The 24,743-nt window shown below is 37.0% G+C and overlaps 1 protein-coding gene across 1 annotated transcript in view; it reads right to left on the bottom strand.

The window, feature by feature from the left end:
* Positions 1-24,743, bottom strand: part of dgkza (diacylglycerol kinase, zeta a) — a 105,033-nt gene that overhangs the window by 26,056 nt on the left and 54,234 nt on the right. Inside the window, 6 exon segments of the mRNA XM_056461869.1 lie at positions 4,629-4,685; positions 8,201-8,302; positions 14,428-14,624; positions 14,733-14,773; positions 22,230-22,299; positions 23,150-23,194. Of these exon segments, the coding sequence (XP_056317844.1) occupies positions 4,629-4,685; positions 8,201-8,302; positions 14,428-14,624; positions 14,733-14,773; positions 22,230-22,299; positions 23,150-23,194 (512 nt within the window).

Genomic DNA, 24,743 nt, shown 5'->3' with positions numbered 1-24,743 from the left:
GTCCAGTGTTGTGTTTGTATTTATGATTCATTTATGTAGCACCGTTGTCCTGCGAGACACGACATTTCATTCCTCTGTATGTCCACACATGTAGCGGAATGACTATAAAGCTCGACTTGACTTGATATCAACTTCATATAAAAGTTACGCAGATATTTGGCTTAACATGAAGCGTAGAGGTCAGAAGTCAAAAGGTGTCAAACATTGTAAAACAATAAACCCATTTCACTTTGAAAACACTGGCTCAAATTGGGTGAGACAGAATAAGAGGGAGGGGAAAGGTGAATGGGTTCATAAATACTGATCTCAAAGCCAAAAAACAGTTTCCAGTGTGATACATCAAGGCGTAATTGTGTGCGTGTGTGTGCGTGAGAGCCTTGCTAAGGAATCTGAGCATGTCCAATAATTAAAAGCATTTCGCAGACTCATAAATCTAAACCGACTCTGAGACGTCTTCTCACACATGCACACACGCGCATGAGCACACACACACACACACTGTACGTACACACAAACTCACGTACACACCTTTGCTGTAATGTTTGCATGTCTCCTCAAGCCTTCAAGCTGAGGTTCAGCCTCCAGGCAGCGAAATTTGCTCAGGTAAGTGGATTTTAGATCAGTGAAACCACAAATCGCAACTAGCAGCTATTAAAAAACACCTCTATAAATCACAATTCATCTTTCCATACAGTTCTATTATGATAAATGACGTTCCAAAGCAGTCAGCCCTGGTCAGCCTTGGGGAATGCTCAGAGCAGCCAATCCTTTCCTATATGACAAGCTCACTGCGACACTCCAGTGGAGAAATACACAACCAACATTGATCTTCAGATAGAAAAAGGCGAGCGTGAATAGGAAAAAAACTGATAATGTTATTCCAACTTCTATGAATCACAAGCGCTTGATATGATAGCCTGGACTCCATCTCAATCCATCTATAACCATTACATCCTGGAGGAAAGGCTGGTAACGGTTTATTCCCCCAGTCTAAATGATCACCCAGTGTTTGAACATGTCCGAACCATTTCTTGGTATGTGACCCAGACGGCAGCTGTAATTACTGATGTTCCTCAGCCTGCTTTCACGACACATTTACAGGCTCTCAAAAACACATGCACACTGCAAACACACACACACATGCTCAACAACATAAAATAGCCCAAGGTTGATTTAATGGGGTTATTGAGTTTTTGCTAGCTGTAATTGCTAGTAATTTAGCACATTTACAGAAAGGGTAGAAATGTGACTTTGGACCAATTATTCGATATGAGTCCAGAAACCCCTCATTAGCTCCAGAGAGGAATGGCGATGTGAATCTGGACGGGCCTGGCATTTATTCAGCCAGATCACCAGCTCCCACCGGTTCTCACAGATACGACAGATCGCATTTGCGAGCTAGTTTTATTCTATTGATTGTGGACTGGAATGTTCTTCTCTAATCACTACCAAGATTTATGAGCAGAGGTCTTTCTTTTTCACAAAAGTAGGTCTTAATGAGGGGCGCTTGATGGCCTGTGCTGTGAATACAATACCATTAGAGGAGACTTCAATATTCTTCAATATAGGCTGGTTTTAAGGTTAAAGTTCACTTCACTGGGGACCAATCAGACTTTGGTAGCATCAGGATCTCAGCTTAATAACGAAGGGTGTGATGCCCCATTAAACTGGCCTCTCTGCTATGGTGTATCTTTCCTTGTTTGCTTCTCTTCATCAATATAACCTTTATTGTGCTCCTTCCAATTTAGCATTTGCAGAGTGCACATTAAAGATGGCTGGCAGAGGAAATAAGTGGCTAATCTCTCTCGTGTGCGTTCTTGCTTCCTCCTGTTATTATTTGCTTTGAGTATCTGTGCTCAGATGTGAATCTGCCTTAGAGTGAGAGTTCCTCATGGGCCCGCTATAATTCCATTACAGAGGAAAACACAAATCCCTCACTTATTAGGGACAGAAAAACAACATAAAACACGCATCAATTAATTACAGCTTCCATTCAAAATTAAACCAACAGCAACAGAAGCCTAATCAATTTCTCCTGCAGACAGAGATACAGAGCTGTGGGTTTAATCAAACTTTGAGCATAAGCTGATTTCATGTATTGATGAGCTGTAAAATCCGAGCTATGGAAGACAGTGATGTATAAGAAGACGGTTTTCAGGATGCAAAATTTTAAACGATCTGTATGTCTGCTGGTCTATGCTATACTGAAGACATCTCTTAAAATGACAGTTCACCAAAATTGAGAAGTCAACTTTTCCTTACCCTATAATCAACCCTGTGTGGCTTTCATAAATGTCTTTCTTTTGGGGACTAGTGGACTTTTAAACCCCGCTTACTCATTTGCACATGACATCCATTTGTACATTCAGCGACAATATCAGCATATGTCAATAGCCCCTTTCACACAATGATACCGGTAAATATCAGGAAAATTACTGGAAAGTTTTTAGCGGTATATTCAAAAAAGGGCTGTTCACACAGCAAGAACGTTCCAGAATTTTTCCGTAAATTACCATTCACACATCCATTCCAAAATAGCAGTAAATTCGGACATCATTAACCGGAAATGAGCTCTAAACGGTTGCGCTTCTGTTTGTAAACACAGAAGGGGTCAGGTTTTTGTTGATGGTACATAATATGTATGTGTGCTGGTGTAAATGGGAAATTTAATAAATAATATAAATAATTCTCGTTAACTTCCAGCCACTGCCATATCCGATCTAGCAACAACCCTCACCGGCTGCTTCATGTGCACACGCGTCAAGCAACTGAAGTAGAGCTTGAAGGTAAACAACCAGCGGTTTATTATAAGCATTTTTTTGACATTTTTTTACACAGTTGGCATTAAGAAGGAACATAGAAATGTTATCTGACTAATCAGCTAAATGTGTCTGGAAAAATATTCAAAAGCTTTTATCTTCATAAACAGCATGGATGTGCATGCATCTGTATGTTCTGATTATTCCGGCTAATGTTACAACTTCTCTTTCTGGAAAATTGCCAGAACGAATTTACCGGTATTTTCAAAAAGGGCCTGTTCACACATACAGACCTTTTCGGAAAATTGCCGGTAATTTTCTGCAAAGGTCTGTATGTGTGAAAGGGGCTATACTTTACTGGGCCTCATCTCACATCACAAAATGCACATTCACAAAGCTTTCCACTTTTCATTGAGATCAAACATTTACAAGGTCTCTTGTTCAGATTAGAAAAGGTTTATCCCACCCTTCCAATCTAATTGAAATTTCAATCAATTTGGGCACTTTTACTCTGACTTGGATGTTTATGAAGCATTTTTAATATGATTGTCTTTTTAAATCAATTGTAAACACACCTATTGTGAAACAGAACAAAATGTCTAACATGTTTGGAGTGAATAAAACATCCACTTTCCCCACTTTCCCCTGCTCTCATTTTTTGATAAACTATATCCCTTTAAGTGGGGCTTATTCAAACAAGAACACATTTGCTTTTAGAAAACACAAATTTCTTAGTAATCAACTTCAGGTTGGACTGATTAATCTCAGAAAGTTGAATTTATTATCACTTGATACATTTCATGCACATTGTGAGACGTTGATAAATAAAATAAACAAAATGTGCAATGGTTGAAAACATCTGTTGAATACACTGCAAATCTTGTTTCATGTACAAATATCTAAAAATTCCTAAATCAAGAAGCATTTCTAGACTAGGTAAAAATATTGTCATTTTTGGAAATAATATGCCAAAATTAAGTGAGTTTTTTCATAAAACAAGCAAAACAATTTGCCAGTGGGGTAAGCAAAATAATCTTGCTTTCACTTTGACATTCTGATTATTTTGCTTACCCAATTAGCAGATTATTTTGCTTCTTGAAAGCAAAAGCTCATCTAATTTTGACATATTATTTCTGAAAAAAGGACAATATTTTTTGCTTGTTTAGAAAATGCTTCTTAATTTGAGAATATTCTGACATTTGGATTAGAAACAAGACAAAACAATCTAAATAAGAAAAGCAGCCTTTTGCCATTTTTTTGCAGTGTGAAATATTTTTTCTTTTCCCTTTACTTCGCGATATGTTTTGATTATTTTTGTGAACTGGCCCTTAGTCTTCAAGCAAACATCAGTTAGAGGAAAGGATGACAGACATCATCTGGAGAATGCCAGACAAGACAAAACATGAACACAGCAGACTAGGAATGACTACACTGGACCAGCACAGACTAGATTAGGCCAGAACAGGGTTAATTGCTACATGGGCTGTACTTTTCTTTGTAGAACCTTTGCCCATTTATGTGTACCTATAGTAAGTGTGCGTGTGCTGTTCTGCCCACTAGAGCCATGTCAACAGAGACAGCTAGAGGTAAGGAACATAAAATGTTGGTAAAAAAAATAATAATAATGTTAATTAGCAAGAGAAATAGTGTGGTCCTGCTGTGACAGAGTTCATTTTCTCATTGCTGCAATGACACTCATAGTCCACATTAAGAAGAGCCACCGGCCACCAGTAACTATCCCCGCTGGGATTAAAACAGCAGAGCTGCTCTTTGAACAGTTTCAATGCTAACATCTACAGCAGCTCTGGAAAGAGACAGCTGAATGGGCACAGAGAAAAGAGGAATATTGAAACAGTCTGTAAAGCTCACCTGCTGGTAGGTTTGAAATCTGCTGCGGTTGTATTTGAGCGATGAACACCGCCAACTCTTCAAAACAACAACAAAATAAAACACACAAAAACATAAATAAATGTATAAACAAATGGAAAATAACATAAAAATGATAAAGGCATGACCATAAACAATAATCTTTTGTCATAACTGTGATTAAATACAAACTAAATTAGTGTTTCCCAATGGCAATACGTGAAATATGCAACAAAAACGTTGTTATCTGGCTGAAAATTCTACAATTATAAAAAGTCTTTACAGTTATTTTAAAGGCAATGACAAAAGCAAACAATACTAACACATACTGCTAAACAGATACAAATAAAATTAATTTATAGTTTAAATAAATACTATAATAGTTGCTTAAAGTCAAAATGGAAGGTTTTCCTTTAAGGTTAAGTTTGGGTCAAATAAACTGTGGAAAGTTATATATCATAATCATAGCACATTTAACAGTATATGGAATGAAGTAAAATTATAATGAGAGTACATACATAAAAGAAAAACAATAACATGGCAAACAAATGATACAGTAATAACTGGGTTTGCGTGCTGTACATTTCAGATCGTTTGACATTACAAGGACTTGAAAAGCATGAAGCATGTGCATGTGATGTAATCCAGACACATCTGACCATGACAAACAGGGGTGGTTCTATTATCTGTGGTCTGGCCACATATTCCTCCCTTCAGGCAGGGTTGTGGCCAGACCACTGGAGCATGCCAGTTCATGGCAAATACGACTGTTACATAATGTACCACAGACAGAAAATTTCCTTTACCGAGATATCCCCGACCCCAGGAGAAACTTAATAGGACCCAAAGAGCCCATCATTTAGGAACACAAAGGCGTGTGTGATCCCAGAACAGCCCTCTGCGCTTTACAGAGCTGATTTCACACAAGAGGGAGATTTGTGATTGTGGTTTCTGACTGGAGAGAATTCAGGCAGGGATCTCCCTTATGTCTTCTGTGCAGTGAAAGCTAACAGTTCATGGCCGACAGCTTTCTTTTTTATCTATGTATTATCTCTTGGCCCATTACCAGTGGTCAGTTCTTTTCTCTGTATGCCCTTGTGAGGTCTGGGATCCTTAAAGAGCATATAACGGAACACTTTTTTCCAGACGCTCTACAATCACATATGCAGATACAGTATACACATCATCACACAAGTCTTACTGTCCAGCTGGATAACATGAGGGACAATTGATTCAGTGAGAATATAAATCATAACAAAAAGTTATAATTCTTCTGGAGATTTATGTCTTACAACAACATCTGCAATATGAAAAAAACTATATATGAAAAACACGCAAACATTTGCAGACAGCATGGAACTATGCTAGAAATGAGACTAATTATAAGCAAACATAAATACATTTTCCAGTATTTTCTTAAAGGCAGTATGTGAAAAAATAACCTTTCATGCACCCCTTATGAAATTCTCATGGGGAACTATTAAATGCGTTCTTAACGTGAACCTTTATGAAAACCCTATTGGAGACACACTCTCTCTGTGTTTCTCTCATACACAAAGACACACACGGAGAAAGTGCAATGGAAATGCAAAAGGCATTTCTGCACAGAAAATGAGATGTCATACTTTTCACAAAAAATGCCTGGTGGCCACAGCTGAAGTTGCAAATGCACCGGGAAAACCTCAAACGCATATTAAGACAGAGACCAAAATACTGAAATGAATAGTACTTTGTAGTAGTAACTAATTTTATGTTCTCTTTTTATTTGGAACGAGGCTAAAATATACAATCTTTTGCATTCTGACTTGACTGGAACATGCTACACTTGGAAAAGGTATTGTATTGTAAATGTGAATTAATTCAATTAAATACATGTACTACTGTGTACAGTATAGCAAAACAGTAACACTTTCCATATAGCCTGTATTTATAATGCATTACAAGAGTACTCCTAATTTACCACAATGGACATATACTGCCTTATAAATAATGTTACAATTGCAGTGTTTCCTCTAGGATTTCTTCAGCTGAGGTGGCAGGCCTTTTACACAAATCTTCCAACTACCTATGGCGTTATTTCAATGACAAATGTCGCAAGAACAGTATAACAAGTCGAGATCGCATTCATGTAATACAGGCATGCAAATCTCTTTCCGATTTCCTCTGTTCATGCACAAAACTTCTTGTACACCCTCAAATATACGCTGCTCAAGCGCAGATTAACGAATTTCAAATTCAAATATTGACAAATTTCTTGTGCGCTCTCAAATAAACGCTGCTGAAGTGCGATTTGGTGCGTTTATGTAACGAGTATGTCCCTAACATTTATTCGATTTGCTAGGAATATTTATGAATGTCTTCAATAGACCTAGAGAATGGCATATATGCATCCTGAAGTAAAGTGAAATGGCCATAAACTCCAGCAAGATAAAGACATTGCATGCAGAACCATAGACCTTTATCTATAAATTATGTATAATGTATAATTATGGAAACTGTCCATCATAACTCAAAGCGACGTTGCATTAGCTGGCCTCATGAGTCGCACAACCCTGTCTGTTAGTCAGCATGTAACCTTAAAGGGTTAAAGAACCAATGCACAGGAATACTACGATTACAGAAAAGTTTGCTATGTTATAATTCACATTTTTATAAGTTGTGTGATTATAACCCGATATAAAAAAAAACAGCAAAAACTGAAGGTTTTGAATGAGAAGCTGTAATATAGCTGTGGTGGGAATGAATTTTGGTGTGGCATCCCGGCATGGAAGAATGAATGTATCGGAAACCATGAATTGTTTTATTTAATCTCATGAATAATCTTAACAATAACAATACTACACTTACTCCACCTAAATTACAGTATAATAAGTTATATATCCCATAATTTCATTCCTAAATTCATATCTTGACATAGTTTTCTTAAGATCTGAACAGTAATGTGCTACATACTGTATTCTGGACTTTAGATGATTAAGGGATAGTTCACCCAAAAATAAAAATGTACTCACACGTTACTTGCTTGAGTTAGTTTCTTCTGTTGAACAGAAAAGATGATATTTTGAAAGCTGAAAACCTGTAACCACTCACTTCCATGATATTTGTTTCTCTTACTATGGAAGTCAATGGTTACGAGTTCTTAACTTTCCTCAAAATATCTTCTTTTGAGTTCAATAGAAGAAATAAATTAGAGCTTTGGAACAAGTGAAGTAAATCTTTATTTTTGGTTGAATTATTTGTTTAAAGTTATAAGCGCTTCATTGAAAGCATTATCACAAAATCTATACCAGATTAGATATAACAAATATTGTATATATCATCAATAAACCACAAAGCCCTGCAAAAACAGATACAAAAGTGGAGGAATTTTTTGCTATAATAAAGATTAGCTATAGAAATTCACAGGTCAGCATCTTTCATAACCATCACAGAATTCAATACTCTGCTTAGGGCTTTAAAAATGTAAATCAAGAAGAATAAGCAAAACTTTAAGCCTTTGAGCTTGGCACCAGGCTTGATCTATGTGGCTGGAGAGAGTTTCAGAGAGAATAAACCTTCCCCTCAGTAGCTCTTACCTGCAGAGAGCTGGCTTGGCTGATCTGAGCGAGTCACTGTGTGCAAGTGCTTCTGCCACAGAACTGTCACTGGAAACACGCTTCCTTTGCAGCTCTGCAACCCTAAAGAAACATCAACACACACACACACATTATCAAGAGGAATATTCCATCCTAAAACAGCAGGCCAGTCATTATATCTGCATCCAACAAAAACAAATGCTGCAGCGTACCACAGTCCAGCTGCTAACAAATCATAATGATGTGTAGGCTTGTGCTTTAATGTAGGAAGAAAGTAAAAACAAGTAATATGCAAAGACTCACAATGGCAGTCTGGTTTGAACAGTGCTAATATATGAGCAATACCTAAAACATAATGCATTTTGTTGATGTTTATAGTAATAACATGTGAGACAAAGAAAAAGGAATATGAAGGTGGAAAGAGATGGAGATACACTATCCTTTGATCTCCACTAGTGCATGTTTCACCCTGTAGCAGTCTGATCTCATTTGGTGGAAAAGCTAACCGGTGGAAAAACATTACACAGACGAGAGAGAGTGAGAGAGAGGAAGAGAGAGAGAGAATTTCTAGAGATTCAAGAAGACAATGGTTCCTGTCACTTTGTTCACCCACAGCTCACCCTGGCAAACTCAGCACTTAACACCACAAAGAGAACACCACAAAGGCTAATTAGCTCTTTTTATTAATTTAATATTCCTTTCATAAGCGATTCCGTGTGATTTTGAATTGAACAAAAGCATGTTCAATGTTGCCTCGGCGAGAGATCGTTATTTTGTGCCCAAGGGAGTTAAGGGATATAATAATGCCTGCCAAGCGCATCAACGGTCGTATGCCAGTGTGACTGATTGCGTGTGTCTGAGGCTGACAACAAATCAGGAACAGAACAGTTGCCAAAAAAACTGCATCCAAAACAAAAAAAAAAGTGTCACTGATTAAATAAATAAAAAAATATGATATGCAGGAATAAAATGAGAAATCCAAAGGAAAAGACAACATAAAACGGAAGGAGAAAAGCTGAGGGAAAATGAGGGATGTCAATTACGGGAAGGTGAGCCAGGGTTCTCAGAAACTCTGAAAGTCTCCTACTGTTTCGCAACCATGTCATTAAGACTGCAGAAACTATATTTAAGTATTGACGAGAAAGAAAACATCCAAGTCTTTTGGAGCACAAAGCAAAGCGAATGGACATAATGATATCTGAAATCGTTTATGGTGCCATTTTCAGACTTTTTCGATAAAAAAAGTACCCAGACATATATTTATATATAAAAATCATTAAAAAACAAAGCAGAATCTTGACATTTAGAAGCTTTGTTGTATGCTTATGGTGTTACTAAACAGAACTCAAAAAACAACACACACTCGTTGAAGTAAACAAGCCTAATTGACGAAAACTAAAGCTTTGATGTGGAAAACTCTGATGGCTAAGCGTGAACCCGAGAAAAAAAAAGCGGTAAGAGAAAAGGTAGTGGTTGAATCATTAAGGCTGATAAATGGTGCATTTACAATAAAGAGAATTTAACGGCGAAGTAAGAGAAAGATATCGTGAAGTTCAAATAGGGAAAGATAAAGGACACACTGTATCAGTACATCTCAAGCACCCAGAGCCCCTAAAGACAAAAGGCAGGCTGTTATCTCACAATCACAGCACACATGACAGCAGCAGCATCAGAACTCAAAGTGCTCTGAGGCTTCGCTCGATGTTTTCCATCGGGAGCCATAAACAAAAGCTCCTATCAGATGGGTTATACAATCATGACATAATCAGATGAAAGTTATGCCCGGTGCAGCGGTCTGTCTGTGCTTCAACTAGATGCGTCGCACTGCATCAAACAGCTGGGGGATGCAGGAAGGTAATGATCATTACATAGACATCACGCAGCTAACAACTCCATCATTCAATTCAATCAATCCCTTATTATAGTCTCTAGCCGACCAACATGTGCTAAATACATCAAGAGGGTTATTAGCTATTATCAGTTAGCATTACCAAATTAGGATATGGAGGAAATGGGAGAAACTAGCATCCCTTAACCTGCTTGTGGTTTTGTTTGTTTGTTTATTCATGTATGGCATCAAAATGTTTTTAACATTAAACAAGTTAAAAGTCTGGAAACATTAGAATTAGTTCATGTTTTTGAAAGAAGTATTCACTGCTGTACAAAATACAATGAAAACTGTAACATTGTAAAATATTACTTAATTCATTATTAACAGCTCTCGTTATTATTCATTTTAAAACGTTTTTGCTTCATATTGTTGTGGAAACTTCTGTCTAAGCCTTTGACTGGTAGCATACAGTATATTGCATTTTTGATGCTGGTCCATCGTCATGGGATGTTGCAGTAATAGCACACAGGTGTCCTAACCAGCAAAGACATCCATGGTCAACTAGCTTCACCAGGAAGACAATGCTGGCTGACAAAGTCAGTAACTAAACAACATTTTCGCGTCTGAATCAGCAATTAAAATTCATACTGCTCTACACCAAAGCATTTAACCAAGGCTAAATAACACAAAAAACATTACAAAAAGATATAAAATGAACAAACGCATTCCTCACAGGTAAGTTAAAAAAAATAAAGGTGCAATAAGCAAGTTTGACACCCAGTGGTTGAACTAGGTATTGCACTACAGGTTCAAAACACACACAAGAGCAGGTTGCAAGATTGATGACGACAACAATAAAGGGCTGATTAAAACCGTGGAGGAATATTTTCCAGTTTTTGTCCTAACCAACACCTGAAATGTATATTTTAGAAACAGCTTTTAATTCTCACAGGTGACTAACAGGATAAACTGACAATGATCACTACTGTGGTGGTCATGGAGGAGTGGAGAACATGAGACTGATTCCTGTGACGCTCCAGGGACAGACGAATCTTCGCTGAGGCCAGCTTCCAGCCTCCGCCGCTGAGACTGCAGCTCTGCACAAGACGTTTGGCCAGCGGAGAAATTAAAATGGTCGTGCCCAACTGAGTCTGGTTTCTCTCAAAGTTTTTTTCTTCACTTTCGCCAATTAGTGAAGTTTTTTTTCCCTCTCCGCTGTCGCCTCTGGCTTGCATGGTTCGGGATCTGTAGAGCTGCGCATCGTTGGATTTGCTCTTCAGTATTTGGACTCTCAGTAGTGATTATTAAACCACACTGAACTGAGCTAAACTGAACTGAACTTAAACACTAAAAACTGAACTACACTGTTCCAATTTACTATGACCTTTTATGTGAAGCTGCTTTGACACAATCTACATTGTAAAAGCGCTATACAAATAAAGGTGAATTGAATTGAATTGATCACCTCGTGTGCTTTTTTTCAGTGTTAAATGCTAATAATGTGAGTTTGAATGCCATTTTACATGACATTTATTGCCATACTACTGAAAGCAGCAGGAAAAAGTTCACCGCAGATTTTGAAAATAAAATAAACAGTTCGAAATTGAACTTTGAAACTCTGACTCTGTGAAAGAAAACACATATCAGTGATTCAGCATCTACATTTAATAAATGTTAAAAAGGTTTAATATGTATTAATTAGATTGTAAATCTTACCATTTCATTGGAGTGCAGTAGGGGCACATATATTCTGTGCTTCTGAATGGTTGTGTTTGGTTCAAACAGTCCAATTGCTAATCACTGCAAATCTTGTCATGTAGCATGTTGTTAGGACACAGGGTTACAATGTAACCTGTTCAACTAATGTTTACATTGGTAATGTTTTGTTATTTACTAATTAATAACCACCTCATGTGGAACTCTGAATCTGCGTCTCATTTCGGAGTCTGCTACTGACCACCAGAGGTTGCATTTTTGGTTGGGGACGCATGCTTTAAGAGCCTTCGAGACTGAATGAATGAAAGAAATATGCAGTTTTCCCACCAAGCAACCCGGAGTTGTGAAATATAATTAGCTAAACTGGCATTGGGCTGGTTAAAGAGACCAAAACAAAGACAGATGTTCCGGCACGTAATGCACATTTTCAAAACAGAATATCTGACTTCAGCATTGTTTTTCAGATAAACAAGAATATTCAATTAGCATGTTTCTTAAATATCTGCAAACAAGCATTCATTTATTCATTTTCCTTCAGCTTAGTCCTTTATTTATCAGGGGTCAGAGAATGAACCTCCAACTTATCCAGCATATGTTTTACCCAGTAGATGCTCTACCAGTCACATCTGCAAACATATTATGGAATTTTTATGCTTTAGAGGAGTCGAAAACTTACATCATCCTTAACTAGACTTGTTAAATGATGTCTGATATCTGTGTAGGTAAAATATAATAACTTACACCTGAGAAAATAACGAATGATTAGGCATTCAAAAAGACAAAAAAGGAAATGCAAAAAAAAAAAAAAAAAAAAGCTAAATAACAGTTTGCATTCTCATTCTCTGTTTTGAGCTCTCTTACCCCATTAAAACCCAAACCCACAAACACACACACACACACACACACACACACACACACACACACACACACACACATAGGGAGGAGATTAGCAGGGGCTGCGGTGCTGTATGACTTTTTCAGGCAGCTATAAATAGAGGATGGGATCAAGCTCTGCGCTGCAGGAAACGCTCTGTTTTATTCACTCTGAACCACACAATCATCCTGCTGTACACACATGCACGATTGTACAATCACGTTCTCATTCCCACATGCAAATATGAATCGACAGTCATGTATGAACTAGCCTACACATGCACACATCTATATCGTTTACATATCGAAGCAACCGCAATTAAAGTGTCCTAAATGGATGTTAAACGTGTATTTCTCAGTACATTATAATTAATATTGTTAATGTAGCACTTGTACAACGTGACCAAAAACCACACTGCCACCAGGCGGTTCGATGCTCTGCTTCTCCCTCTTCACAGAAGCTGCTGCTGTCAAGCTAACAGCCATCTGAGTTATTAGCTGCTGATAATGAACCTGTCTACTGTAGGATGGTTTGTCTGAAATAACTCTTTCATGAAAGAGTCATACTGACAGGAAAAGCAAATATTAGCTTAGAGAAAGTGAAAATCAGTTACTGATCTGTATGTTGTTCCAAATCAGTACAAAAGAGACTTTATTTGTTGACTATAATGTTTCTCAAAACAACATTAAAGTTTTTTTTAAGACATCTTCACTAGACCCTTTTTACAAAACTTTAACGGTCATCAGCATCTTAAATCCTGGATTCAGTTTTTATTATTTAGATCGTTTTTTTTTTAATGTATGCACATTTATATGCATTTATGTATGTATAATATCAGGGGTGCCCAAAGTTTTTTCTATAAAGAGCCAAAAAGCAAATTTGACTGAGGGCTGTGGGTCGAATTTAACTGTATTACAATGAATTTGCCAAGGGGAATTTCCTAAAAATGTTGCTTTAAATCACATTAACTGATGCAGCACCATTTTTAACATTTAATACTGAACTTATTACAGTAAAAACAAAACAGTATAAATAATTCCATTTATAACACAATGGAGTTCAACGCTTAATACACTAGTCGAGCTGTTCCTGCCTTCACTTTGATTTGCTCACAGATGACTTGTGAAGTTTGTTAAGTGACAGTATTTACATTTTTAATAGTCTGATAAAACATTTAATTGAATCATTTAATTTCAGTTGGCTTTTTTGTAGCTCTGCAATAAAACAAAGAAAGAAAAGACTACATTAAATTCAAAATGATGATCTCTGTCAAAATCATTCGCCCCAACCACCTCCCCATCATTCTCTCACTCTTTTCAGATGGGTTGGCTAAATCAAATGTTACCATGGGCCAACTTTGGCCCACGGGCCCTACTTTGGGTATCTCTGTATTATATCATCTTTGCATCAAATTGCCATTTGAGCAAGGCATTTAAAATGCAGAATCTATGGGCAGGACAATAGAGCTGAGGTTGTTCTCTCTTCTACAATCTTTGTTCCTTTTTTTTGAAAGTCTTGACAACACCATCAAGGAGCGTTTCTTTAATTAAATACGAGTAAATACGAGTGTAAAAACATTACTTGTTGTACTCTCCCATCCACTGCGCTCTAACCTTACTTAACTATGACGACTTCCGCTAATGAGAAACCTGGAAATGTGAAAAGGGTCCACTATCTTTTAAAAGTATCCACAGAAGGAAATCTTTTTGGAACAACTTCAGAGTAAACAAATGATTTTTGGGTCCCCCCTTACAGTACATAATGGCACTGAATACATTTAAACAGTATATGCTTGTAATGTCTCACCTGGGTCCAGGTGTGTTTGGTGGAGAAGAAGAAGATGACGGGAAGGCAAATTTGTGTGGATCGGACTGGACCTCACCAGAGGAGTCCACCAGGTCTGGCATGCCAGGCGATGTGCTGACGGTCTCTGTGACCACCAGCTCCGGGTCCAAAACAAACAGCTCATCCTGAGAAATTTCAGTCACGTAGTTTAGATGCTCCTGAGAACAGAGACACAGACACCAGACAAATGGGAATGATTTGTTTGTGAACAAAAGTGCTCAATTGTAGCATGAATTACTCTAAGAGGTATTGTATGTACGACTCACTTGAGCTCGATCAATCCTGTAGAATCGATCAGCAGTTGTAGCTGTAAATACAAAATATAAAAAAACAACTCAAATCAGGCCTCTGATAAGGTATTGGACTCTTATGTGGAGAGTTTTATCTCCCTCTTGTTCTAATTTTAGGATTAATTACAGATTAGCAGATCCAACATTTACATCTTAAAAACTTTAGGTTGTTTGTTCAATCCAAACACTCAGTTTGAGACAATCGGATAAGGAAGCTGGACTGATCAGAACCAATTTAGACTGATAATTCATCATAATCAGTAACCCAGTGCATGGTGTATGTTTTGAGGAATGTGAAAGAGAGCATGCATGTCTCTAAAGTTCCCCTGGTTTTCTGTATGCCAATACCACTTCATCTGTGCGTGCCTGAGGAGCTCAGAAGGGGAATAAATGTGGAAAATAGAAGAAAATCGAAAGAAAAAGGAGAGAGAACTTAAAAATGGCCTGCAGTTTCCTCTCATACCAAAATCACTCGGGCAGTTACCATTGATTGGAGAGCAAGAACCGGAAAAGCTTAAATGACACTTGAGTGGAGTCAATGAAAAGCTTTAAACAAAGAAATCCTGTCAATTTGCTATAATTCTCCATTTATCCTGATTTTTATTACAGGCTTCTTTTCTATACTTTTACTGGGGGCCTGAAGTAAAGCCTGATGCTTTGCCATTTTTTTTCAATATGAATTCAACAAAGAATCTTTAAAAAGCACCGTCTAACAAGCACGACTGTTGATTTGGCATTCTTTCTTGTACTTTCCATTTAATCACATGCATTTGCCTATGTAGTAACTTTTTTCTCTTTATTTTCATTTTCCTCAGGTTACACCATACAATTATAGATGCAGATTGATTGTTAACATGCATGCATTTATTACATGTAATTTAATTAGTGCTGAGCAAAGATTAAACACAATTAACATGTAAATAATATCAAACACACACACACATATATATATATATATATATATATATATATATATATATATATATACATATATATATATATATATATATATATATATATATATATATATATACATATATATATATATATATATACATATATATATATATATACATATATACACACACACACACACACACATTGCTAATAGGCCACTTTATTAGGTACACCTTTCTAGTACAGGGTTGCATCCATTTTTGCCTTCAGAACTGCCTTAATCCTTCCTGGCACAGATTTAACAAGGTACTGGAAATATCCCTTAGAGATTTTGGTCCATATTGCCATGATAGCATCACACAGTTGCTGCAGATTTGTCTGCTGCACATCCATGATGTGAATCTCCCGTTTCACCACATACCGAAGGTGCTCTATTGGATTGAGTTCTGGTGACTGTGGAGGCCATTTGAGTACAGTGAACTCATTGTCATGTTCAAGAAACGAGTCTGAGATGATTCATGCTTTATGACATGTTGAGTTAGCCTGCTGGAAGTAGCCATCTGAAGAAGTAGCTATCACTGTGGTCATAAAGGGATGGACATGGTCAGCAACAATACTCAGGTAGGCTGTGGCGTTGACACCATGCTCAATTGGTACTAATGGGCCCAAAGTGTGCCAAGAAAATATCCTCCACACCATTACACCACCAACCTGAACTGTTGATACAAGGAAGGATGGATCTATGCTTTCATGTTTGTTACTAAATTCTGACCCTACTATCTGATTGTCGTAGCAGAAATCGAGACTCATCAGACAAGGCAACATTTTTCCAATCTTCTAATTGTACTTTTGGTGAGCTTGCGCGAATAGTAGCCTCAGTTTCCTGTTCTTAGCTGACAGGAGTGGCACCTGGTGGGGTTTTCTGCTGCTGTAGCCAATCCGCTTCAAGGTTCAATGCGTTGTGTGTTCAGAGATGCTCTTCTGCATACCTCGGTTGTAACGAGTGGTTATTTGAGTTACTGTTGCCCTTTTATCAGCTTGAACCAGTCTGGCCATTCTCCTCTGACCACTGACATCAACAAGACATTTGCGCCCACAGAACTGCTGCTTACTATATACAGTATTTTCTCTTTTTTGGACCATTCTCTGTAGACCCTAGAGATGGTTGTGCCTGAAAATCCCAGTAGATCAGCAGTTTCTAAAATACTCAGACCAGCCCATCTGGCACCAACAACCATGTCATGTTCAGTCACTTAAATCACCTTTCTTTCCCATTCTGACACTCAGTTTGAACTGCAGTAGTTTATTTTGACCATGTCTACATGCCTAAATGCATTGAGTTGCTGCCATGTGATTGGCTGATTATAAATTGCATTTAACGAGCAGTTGGACAGGTGTACCTAATAAAATGGCCGGTGTATCATATACATGTTTTATAAATAAATGGAAAGAAACATTTTCTCAAAACATTCATGTGTGCACTTATATATACAGTTGAAGTCAGAATTATTGCCCTGTTTATTTTTTTCTCCCCAATTTCAGTTTAACGGAGAGAAGATTTTTTTCAACACATTTCTAAACATAATACTTTTAATAACTCATTTCTAATAACTGATTCACTTTATCTTTGCCATGATGACTTAATAATAATAATATACTTAATAAATAATATTTGACTAGATATTTTTCAAGACACTTCTATACAGCTTAAAGTGACATTTAAAGGCTTAACTAGGTTAATTAGGTTAACTAGGCAGGTTATGGTAATTAGGCAAGTTATTGTATATTGATGGTTTGTTCTGTAGACTATCGAGGAAAAAAAAATGCTTAAAGAGACTAATAATCTTGACCTTAAAATGTTCATAAAAAATTAGAAACTGCTTTTATTCTAGCTGAAATAAAACAAATAAGACTTTCTCTAGAAGAAAAAATATTATCAGACATACTGTGAAAATTTCCTTGCTCTGTTAAACATCATTTGGGAAATATTTTAAAAAGAAAAAAAAAGGGTGGGGGCTAATAATTCTGACTTCAACTGCATATAATAACTATAAACATATATTATGCATATACAACCTTTATTTATGCGATAAATCATTGCCCAGCATTCATTTTAACCCGTTGTTTTCTGAACTTAAATGTATTGTGACGTTTATTTGAAAGTTTGCCTTTAAAATGTTAGCTGAAAACAACCCAGCATTGAGTTGCTTAAAAATACCCAAATTAGGTTGTTTTGAACTCCATATTAATAACGATGCAAAAACTTTCATCAACAGATCTGCACGTAAAATTTTCAAAGAAAAAAAATCTCTTAAAACACTTAGACATGGTTGACTTACATGATCAGAACCAATCAGAGTGCAGCACAAAAAGGCAGGCCAGGTATTTAGACCAACTGTGTTGATGGATTTGTGAACACTAAACAATCCCCTCACGTTGTCTTAATGAGCAGAGAACGAAAGATTGCATCAAAGAATCATATAGAAGCAAATGACTCCCAGAGAGAATTCACACACTCATAATGTGCACATAAACAATTTCCCCAGAGTTGATCATCATACCTGTAAAGAACACATTTGCAGCACAAATAATGAGTGCACATGAATCCTCACACTCTGGTGACATCCTGCCCCATATTGCTGCTCCGGGGCATGGACAAGCCCCTCCATTACACAAGAAAACGCTGTAACACTGTCCTTGGATCAGACTTTTCTCCCTGCTTGAAATGGTTATTATTTGACAGGAGCGTCATAACACTGAGCTGAGATCAGACGAGGCGCCACAATCACTCTCAAATGTTCTGACTCATCCTGCGGTTCTCTGCTCTGGTAATAAAGCCCTCGGAAGCTTTTTAGTCTTAAAATGAGGAGATGAGTTTTGCTCTGGGCCACTGGGATGAGAACAAGGAGGGACTGGAACGAAAGGATGAAGAAGACGAAAAAAAGAGTGGAAAGATGCATGTTCTGAACAGGGGATTGCGATGTACTGTCATTTCGCTGGTTTGACGTGTGGCACTTTAGTATCTATGTTAACGTGACTCAGCTGTCACTGAGGATTTGTGTGTAATGATGACTGACTCCCTGTATCTTGAGATGCTGTCAAGTGAAGTCTGTTGGTCCTTTCAACACAACTCGCCTTTTCAACAAAAGCATCACCTGTGTGTGAAAAGCTATTTATCAGCTCTCACGGGAATACATAATGTGTATAATTATCTCTTTGCTTGATGAGAGTTCAGTGCATGTTGACACATTATGTTTGTCATAAAAAAGCCTCGACTCTTTGAAGCATATTACTTTTCACCTAACTTTCATAATTAGTTACAATTAGATAAAAGCGCACTCTTAAAAAAAGAGGTTGTGAATACAACACAGCATGCATCACTGCAGTCCAATTTCCCTTTTTGTTGAGCTGATGTTAATCCACATCCCGAGTAGGATACCGCATGGTGTAAAACAATCAAGCAGTATATAAATGTATACTACTCTTTGAAGCTAGGACACCCTATTGAGTTTCACGGATTTTCATTTCAGGATGTAATAAAAACTAGGGTTGTATGATATTGGAAAAATCTGATTTATTGCAATATGTTATTTTTTTGTGATGTACACGGCAATATGAATACTATTGGCGTCACGGTGGCGCAGTGAGTAGCACGATCGCCTCACAGCAAGAAAATCGCTGGTTTGAGCCTCGGCTGGGTCAGTTGGCATTTCTGTGTGGAGTTTTTATGTTCTCCCAGTGTTCACGTGGGTTTCCTCCGGGTGCTCCGGTTTCCCCACAAGTCCAAAAACATGTGATCTTAGTAAATTGGGTAGACTAAAATTGTCCGTAGTGTATGAGTGTGAATGTGAGAGTTTATGAATGTTTCCCAGTGATGGGTTACAGCTGGAAGGGCATCCGTTGTGTAAAACATATGCTGGATAAGTTGGCGGTTCACTTCGCTGTGGTGACCCCTGATTAATAAAGTGACTAAGCCGAAAAGAAAATGAAGGAATTAATGAATGAATACTATTTTAACAGAAGACTTCTAAAGCTCTATTTAATAAAATTATAGCTCTAAATAAATTCATTAATTTAGATTGATTGTGATGATTTTCTAAGGGAGAGAACCATCCTAATTTTGAGTAAATTTTAAAATTTAAAGTAGGTAATGGCTAAGATTAAGATTAAAAGCATAGATAAACATAAGAGCAATGATAAAAGTCAAATGAACAGTGTTGGGGTTTCTGGAGAGTCAAACAGTATTTAGATACAGACATTGAATAATTGTAAAATAACACTGAACAGTTTTCATTGTATAAATAAAACGGTACAATTCCTTATGCCTGAATGCTTCTGGTCTTAAAAACAGACAAATGATAAACTTTCACTCCATTATAGTTAAACTCTTCAGTGACTCCACAAATTCTTATGTGTTCTGGACTGTGGCTCCTGGTCAACTATAACCCCAGCTTACTATTGCAGACATGCACATTGGAGTGTCAATGCTGAAACTATATATTGCACAGTTCTAATTAAAATAAGCAAAGGGCCCTATGCAGATCTTAAAATTTGGGATGATATATCCCACCTTGTCATTATTTATTTAACAAAAATTAAGCCAAGATAGAAAAGCTATTACTGCAAATGTGTTCTTTACAGGTACTGTATGAGGATATACTCATACAGTATATATACTCATACAGGGAAATTGATTATGTGCACATTTTGTGCACATGAGTTCTCTTTGGGAGTTATTTGCTTTTGCAATTTTTGAGACCTTTGACAACCTTTCTTTTTCTGCTCATTAAGACAGCGTGAGGGAATTGTTTTGTGCTTACAAATCTATGAACATCATTGATCTAAATACCATAAGCTAAATAAGTAAAAAAAAATGATTAGCAGTGGCTAAATGATTTTTGTTAAGGCTATATGTTGTTATTCATCTGAGGCTTTGTTTTATTACCTACCAAAGATCAGGTCATTTTTATGTCCTAATATGGAAAAATTGCTCATTTTTCACCAAGAATGTATTTGATTGATCAAAAATATGGGAAACAGAAATATAATAAAAATCATGATAACACTTTAAATGATAAATTCCACCTAATCATGATGGTATACAGTAATAAACATAAATAATCAAAGTTGGGTGTAACGTGTTGCTCTATTCTAATGACATTTTTGGGGAACACAGTAATGTAATGAATTACATTTTTAATTTGTGTAGTCTGATTAGCTACTGAAGTCAGTGTAATTGCGTTACTTACTGTACGTTACAATTATAGTTTTTAGAAGAAAAAATACTTCTTTTAAATCACGTTTTCCCCTGCAACATCAGTCGATGAGCAAGCGCTTTTAAATTGCTGGAGAGCGTGAGCTGAAATGGTTGCAGTCGAGAGTGGTTGCTTCTTCAAGTGGAAATACTTTGATTGAGCATAAAAACAAAAATATTGCTGTGAAATGAAGTCTATGTCCAGACTCTAACGAACTTTCCACTGCTTTTCACTCGACCAGCAACTTGTTCAAGCACTTGAATAGAAAGCATTCTATGACAACGCTCGTCACCAAGGAGGACACCGGCGCCCAAAAACACGACGGTCCAACTCAGCCTAAACAGGTTAACTTGGATTTCTGTGCAGGATCGGGAGGGAAGGTATCTTCTGAATGTAAAGAGAAGCGGAGCTGCTTATGGGACCATTCACATATTTCATTTTTGCACCACACGTTTGTTATTTAATTATTTAATAATTATTATATTTAAGTCGTATTTTCCAGGCACACCTGGAGAGTCACGCGGCAAGAATTTACCTACAACTTTATACTTAGTAAGAAATATACACATTTTGGTAGACTTATTACCTCAGACAAACACAGAACACTAAACACTGCAGTGCTTTGGCATACTATGGATGTTAATGGTTACATGTATCCAGTTTTCTTCATATCTTCTTTTGTGTTAAAAATGTAAAGACAAACAGGTTAGGAACAAGTGAATGATTAGAAAATTTGTGGTTTTTAAGCCTTTTGAATACATACATCTGCTGTGATCAACCCATTGTAATGTTATTCAGTAGATATTAAAGTACTGAAAGAGCTGCAGTATATTTTGTATTTTTATAGGTATATTTTAAATGTTTTAAAAGTAACTTCAAAGTAAAGGAATTAGTAATCTGATTACAGTAATTAGTAATGTAAACGGATTACAATTTTCTAGTAGTCAGTAATTTGTAATCGTTTTTTAAGTAACTTACCCAACACAGTAAATAATCAATAAGTTAATGATAGTAATCACCTTGCCTCTGAAATGACCAAATAGATTCTGTTCTTTAACATGATTCATGACTCTTTCTCTGTTCCTCGCTTTGATTCTGCCACTGATAAGTGAGTATTTTGTGAGTCTGACTCATGGTTTTAATCTCTGACCTTTACTCTTTGCCATTTTATTCACTGCAGACACCTACAGCTTTGTGCACTGATAAAAACACAACTCCAGCCCACATCCTTGAGGGCCACCATGGCACATTTGTTGTTCAGTACCCTAGATTTGACTCTCTCAATTCTAGCACCAAATTCACTGTGAAAAATAATACTCACAGTCGAGAAAGCACCACTTAGGTGATAGCCTCTGAGACGACAAAGCCTTTGATTTGGTCCCGTCACCTTCCTGTGAATGTGAAGAACAAACGGGGTGGAAGATGGGAAGAGAAAAAAGACAGAGTTCTGATTAATGTCAGTTCATGTCAATCAAACAAAAGGAAAAGTTCACTTTCACCACCAAACACAGACAGACATGCCATTATTGCTTGTCACATCAATTCATTTCTCTCTACAAAGCTCTAAACTGCCACTTGAAGATCTACATCTAAGTCATGCAACAGAGTCAAGACTTCACTCACAGCTTCCACAAGCAATGAACACAACAACTGCATGCGCCATCACTATACAGTAAGCTGCCATTCTCGACAGAAGCTAAACACGACTGAAGGTATCCACACAAAGCACACGGGAGCACTTAGGACCCAGGGGAAATATCCAGAGCAAGTGGATTTAGCTTAGCAAGCGCTTCCTATAATTTGTGCTTATTTGAAGCTTCACCCATAACATCTGTCATAAGGGAATGCCGAACTAATGAGGGCTTTCTTCACGTCTGCAAAGCGACTAGTGTCTAGGAGGCGCTAGAGTGCTCTAATCTTACCGAAAATGATGTGGGTGAGATTTAGGATGAATTTCAGAACATTCTGCTTTAGAGATCATGTTAAGCTCTATCTGAAAACAAACTCTCCTGCTTATTTGATCTCTTTGGAGGTTTACGCACTCTCCCGGTAAACATGTCTGCCTCCGAGTCTATTTTTAGAGATTTTAAAAGTTTGGGTTTGTGGATAAATGTCCGTCAAAAGCTGATGGGCTCTAGTAACAGCGCTCGGTTTAGTTTTCTAGACTCTTTGCGCAGGCTGTATTTCCAGTCTTGTTCCTGAAAGTGCTCCTGTCTCACCTCTCGCAGGTGTCTCACCCACCTGGAGCACCAGCCGCTGCAGAGACGGGTGACACGACACAAAGTCCTGCAGGAGACCCCATTACATTAGATACACACACACACACATAAACCCCAGGAGATCAAATCACCCACACAGCCTACTAACTCTAACTCTAGCACACACACACCATCATATATATATATATATATATATATATATATATATATATATATATATATATATATATATATATATATATATATATGATTTTTCAATCATCTGCAGCAGACAGTGGAACAACAGTGACCTCTGGGAGAAGATCATACAGCATATATGAATGTGAGCATGTGAATGAGACTACTTCTGTTTTTGAAGAATATTCTATTTCTATTTTATTGTGATCTGTTGTACTGTGTGTGTGTGTGTGTGTGTGTGTGTGTGTGTGTGTGTGTGTGTGTGCGTGCGTGCGTGCGTGCGTGCGTGCGTGCGTGCGTGCGTGCGTGTGTGTGTGTGAGTGTGTGTGTGTGTGTGTGTGTGTGTCATATTTTCCTTACTCTTGCTTTCTATTTGACAACAAAATCAAACTATATGGGGTTGTTCGTGTGTATTACAACTTATTAAATATTTCATATTTTTGTAACCACAGATTTTTAGTTATTTTTTTTTGATGGGAACATGGATGGTAGGGATGCACAATACTGTATATAATTTTAGCATCAATATCGCAATGTGCGCATCAGCAAAAGTGACATTGTAAGATCTACAATGTTCAGTTATGATTATAGTTAATCAGGAGAAACCATTTAGGAAACATTAGGAGAATAGTGTAGTTAATGCAGTGTTCCACCAAAATGGAGTGAGTTTTTCATTAGCACATGTTTTTAAGGACTGACAGCGTTCAAAGTGTTTGGGAACAAGAAATTTTACCATATGTAACTTGAATTAAGAACAATTTTGAATTATTTATACAGTAAAGACTTTTGCAGTGTTATTTTACATTTGATTCTTTAATTTCTGCACCTGAATACTATTTGATTTTCCCTAAAACAGGTTATTTCACAGTTATCTTTAGTTGTAATTAGTTAATATTTGATATTTTATGAACAATTCACTTCCCTACAGAATCAGTCCAATCGATTTAAACGAATAAATTATTTCTAAATAGCAGTTTAAGTTTTTATATTGCAATATTTATCTCAGAAAAACAAAACACCGCAATGTCAGATTTTTCCAATATGGTGCAGCCCTAATGGGTAGTATGGGGGGGTCATGAAAAAATGAGAAATTCTACATCAATGGTTTTCAAATTGTGAGCTGCAACAAAGAGAGAGAAAAAGGTAAATGCATATTTTTGATTGTGGGCACATTTTGAACTCATGATTTCTTTTTGGGAGTTAATTGCTTTTGCAATATTTGAGACCTTTGACAACCTTTCTTTTCTACGCATTAAGGACAGTGTGAGGGAATTGTTTTGTGTTCACAAATCTATTAACATCAATGATCTGAATACCTTAAGCTAAATAAGTTTAAAAATTGATTAGCGGTGCCTAAATAATTTTTGTTCAGGCTACAGTACGTGTTGTCATCTGAGGTTTTGTTTTATTACCTGCCAAAAAGATCAGATAATTTTTTA

This window comes from Danio aesculapii, chromosome 7 (genome assembly GCF_903798145.1).
Source record: "Danio aesculapii chromosome 7, fDanAes4.1, whole genome shotgun sequence".
Taxonomy (NCBI): domain Eukaryota; kingdom Metazoa; phylum Chordata; class Actinopteri; order Cypriniformes; family Danionidae; genus Danio; species Danio aesculapii.
The sequence above is the reverse complement of the archived record's forward strand: the minus strand, read 5'-3'. Positions and strand labels throughout refer to the sequence as shown.